The sequence below is a fragment of the Salmo salar genome, chromosome ssa10, assembly GCF_905237065.1.
Source record: "Salmo salar chromosome ssa10, Ssal_v3.1, whole genome shotgun sequence".
Taxonomy (NCBI): Eukaryota; Metazoa; Chordata; class Actinopteri; order Salmoniformes; family Salmonidae; genus Salmo; species Salmo salar.
In genome coordinates this window covers 13,456,100-13,458,940 of record NC_059451.1, presented here as the reverse complement: position 1 = coordinate 13,458,940, position 2,841 = coordinate 13,456,100, and the positions used below count along the sequence as shown (strand labels likewise).

Below are 2,841 nucleotides of genomic sequence, written 5' to 3'. Positions count from 1 at the left end.
AGATGAATGGAGCAAAGTACAGAGAGATCCTTGATGAAAACCTGCTCCAGAGCGCCCAGAACCTCAGACTGGGGGCAAACGTTCACCTTCCAACAGGACAGCGACACTAAGCACACAGCCAAGACAACCCAGGAGTGACTTCGGGACTTGTCTCTGAATATCCTTGAGTGGCCCAGCCAGAGCCCAGACTTGAACCCAATCAAACATCTCTGGAGAGACCTGAAAATAGCTGTGCTACGACGCTCCCCATCCAACCTGACAGAGCTTGAGAGGATCTGCAGAGAAGAATGGGAGAAACTCCCCAAATACAGGCGTGTCAAGCTTGTAGCGTCATACCCAAGAAGACTCGAAGGCTGTAATTGCTTCCAAAGGAGCTTCAACAAAGTACTGAGTAAAGGGTCTGAATACTTAATTAAATGTTATACTTCCATTTAAATAAATAAAATAAAAAAATATATATATAAAAAGAAATGTTTTTGCTTTGTCATTATGGGGTATTGTGTGTAGATTGAAAAATGATTTCCTACATTTTAGAATAAGGCTGTAACGTAACAAAACATGGAAAAAGTGAAAGGGTCTGAATACTTTCCGAATGCACTGTATATAGTACCAGAAGAGTATACTGCACCAGTTTATGTAATAGCCAGGAGACACAGCCCTGCTACATTGGGTAAGGCTTGTGTATAGCCTTCATCTGGATGTTCTCCTTATATTCAATATCAGAGGTCAATGCCTGGTCCTCAGAGGTCAATGCCTGGTCCTCAGAGGTCAATGCCTGGTCCTCAGAGGTCAATGCCTGGTCCTCAGAGGTCATTGCCTGGTCCTCAGAGGTCAATGCCTGGTCCTCAGAGGTCAATGCCTGGTCCTCAGAGGTCAATGCCTGGTCCTCAGAGGTCAATGCCTGGTCCTCAGAGGTCATTGCCTGTTCCTCAGAGGTCAATGCCTGGTCCTCTGCGGTCAAGACCTGGTCATCAGGTGTCACATCTATATTATAGGTCTCTGAGATGGCAAGCTCACAGGCCCTGGAGGCAGGGTCATCCTCACAGGCCCGCAGTGCAGGGGTGTCCCTATGGGTGGAGTTACTAGACTTGTGGGAGGAGCTCGGGGAGTTGATGGGACTGAGCTGCACGGCGGTGGTGTCCTGCAGCGTGTGTTCGCTCGTCTCCATCTCAAACGTTGCGCCGGCCCCCATCCGCATCAGCCCCCAGCTCTCGGCCCCCTTGGCCTTACGGCTATCGCGGGCCGGGGCCCGTCGGCTACACACGCAGCATGCCCCAAAAAAGGACAGAGCCACTATTAGGAGCAGTGGCCCAATGACGATGGATGGGTTGCTGGCGGGGATGAAGGACTTGAAAGTGAAAGCCCCCACCAAGGTGATGTTGATGCCCGCCAGCATGATCCCCAGGCCACAGGCGCAGCACAGGGCCGGGGAGGGGAAACTCTGGGGCCACAGGCCCCATTTTCTGCATGCTTTCTTGGGCCCTGAGGTCTTGGAGCTTTTGTCGGAAAGGACCATCTCTCTAGGCTTGATGATGGGTACGGTCTAACTCAAGATCTTTTTTATGATTGCATATTACTTAATTGCCTTATGGATTCAGATACAATGCAATAGTCTTGATTAATGACAAGATAGTCCAGTCCAGATACAGGTCAGGTCATGGTTTTCTCTGCCCTACAAGAGATAGACAGAAGAGTAATGATGATGTGTTCCTTCCATAGAAATGGGTTTTCTGGAAATAGGTCATTGTCACACAGGTCTAAAGGTAATTGAACTGACATTGAGGGAGAGATGCATTATGCATCCATGTGTAATAAATGCTACAAAGACTAGATAAATCAAGGGTATTATTATCCTTCGCTCTGCAACACACTGATGCCCCGTTTTTTTCCCCACAGAGAATAACACATTCAGGACTCATTGTTATTGTTCATACGTACAGAAAGAACAAGTCCAATCACACTTTTGTTCTGCAAGTCAAATAAATTATTGCTTCTATAGACCTATTTGCAAAGCTACACGCAGACATTCATAGACAACATTGTGGTAGTGACCTTATCTTATTAAAAGTGTATTCTAGACTACATAAATATGCAATATCAGTTCAAGACTGACAAAGCCAATAAACTAAACTGTTTACACATTTGGCTACCTTGATTAAAAATGAAAAATGTTAGTACCATTATAGTTCTCTCGTTTAACTTGTTCTTTAATGACCAACATACAGTATCTTCTAAGATCACTGATTGTCATTTAACAATTCGGTTAGAATATACTAGATAAAGAAATCCTCTCTTGGTGATGAAAACATCAAATAGTCTACAACGCCTTTGAGAGCACTTGATCTTACTTACATTTGATCAGTTCCATCGTTCAGGTAATGTTGTTTGAAATTCCCAGTCGTTTGCCTCAAATTTCGATGCGAATCGTCGACTTTAGGTTACACTCTTGTGCGCTCACACAGCCAACAAGGTGAAATACCATAGAGGAAAAGAGAAGAGCGCTCGTTAGTTTCATGCATGGTTGACGCTAAACCACTAGGGGCACCATTTGAACGCCATTCACCGATGAACACTTGCTGTACAATTACAGTACAACGAAACTGTTAAACCACATAGACTAACGGTTAAACAAACCAACACAGGCAGGATCGTTTTTCAAATAACTTTTTCATTCTATTCCAGATATCTGTAGCAATTGACTATGCAGGCAAATAATATTTTTTTGAAGAAATTGAAAAAGCTCAATATGTAGCCTACTATGTGGATAATTCTTGTTAATTAAACTATAGCAATGTTAAAAGCTTGTTTTGGAAAGCTGCTTTGTCCTATAGCCCAGACAAA

At 44.2% G+C, this 2,841-nt stretch overlaps 1 protein-coding gene across 1 annotated transcript; it reads right to left on the bottom strand.

Moving 5' to 3' along the window:
• Positions 1-547: 547 nt before the first annotated feature.
• On the bottom strand, positions 548-2,471 carry LOC106613548 (uncharacterized). Its single transcript, XM_014215921.2, has 2 exons — positions 2,353-2,471; positions 548-1,672 (listed from the first exon to the last, which is right to left on the bottom strand). Exon 2 carries the CDS (start codon positions 1,514-1,516, stop codon positions 662-664), a length of 855 nt encoding a protein of 284 aa, XP_014071396.2. The 5' UTR covers positions 1,517-1,672; positions 2,353-2,471; the 3' UTR covers positions 548-661.
• Positions 2,472-2,841: the final 370 nt, after the last annotated feature.

Coding starts and splice junctions, on each gene's coding strand:
- LOC106613548 (XM_014215921.2), bottom strand. CDS start 1,516: ATGGTCCTTTCCGACAAAAGCTCCAAGACCTCAGGGCCCAAGAAAGCA.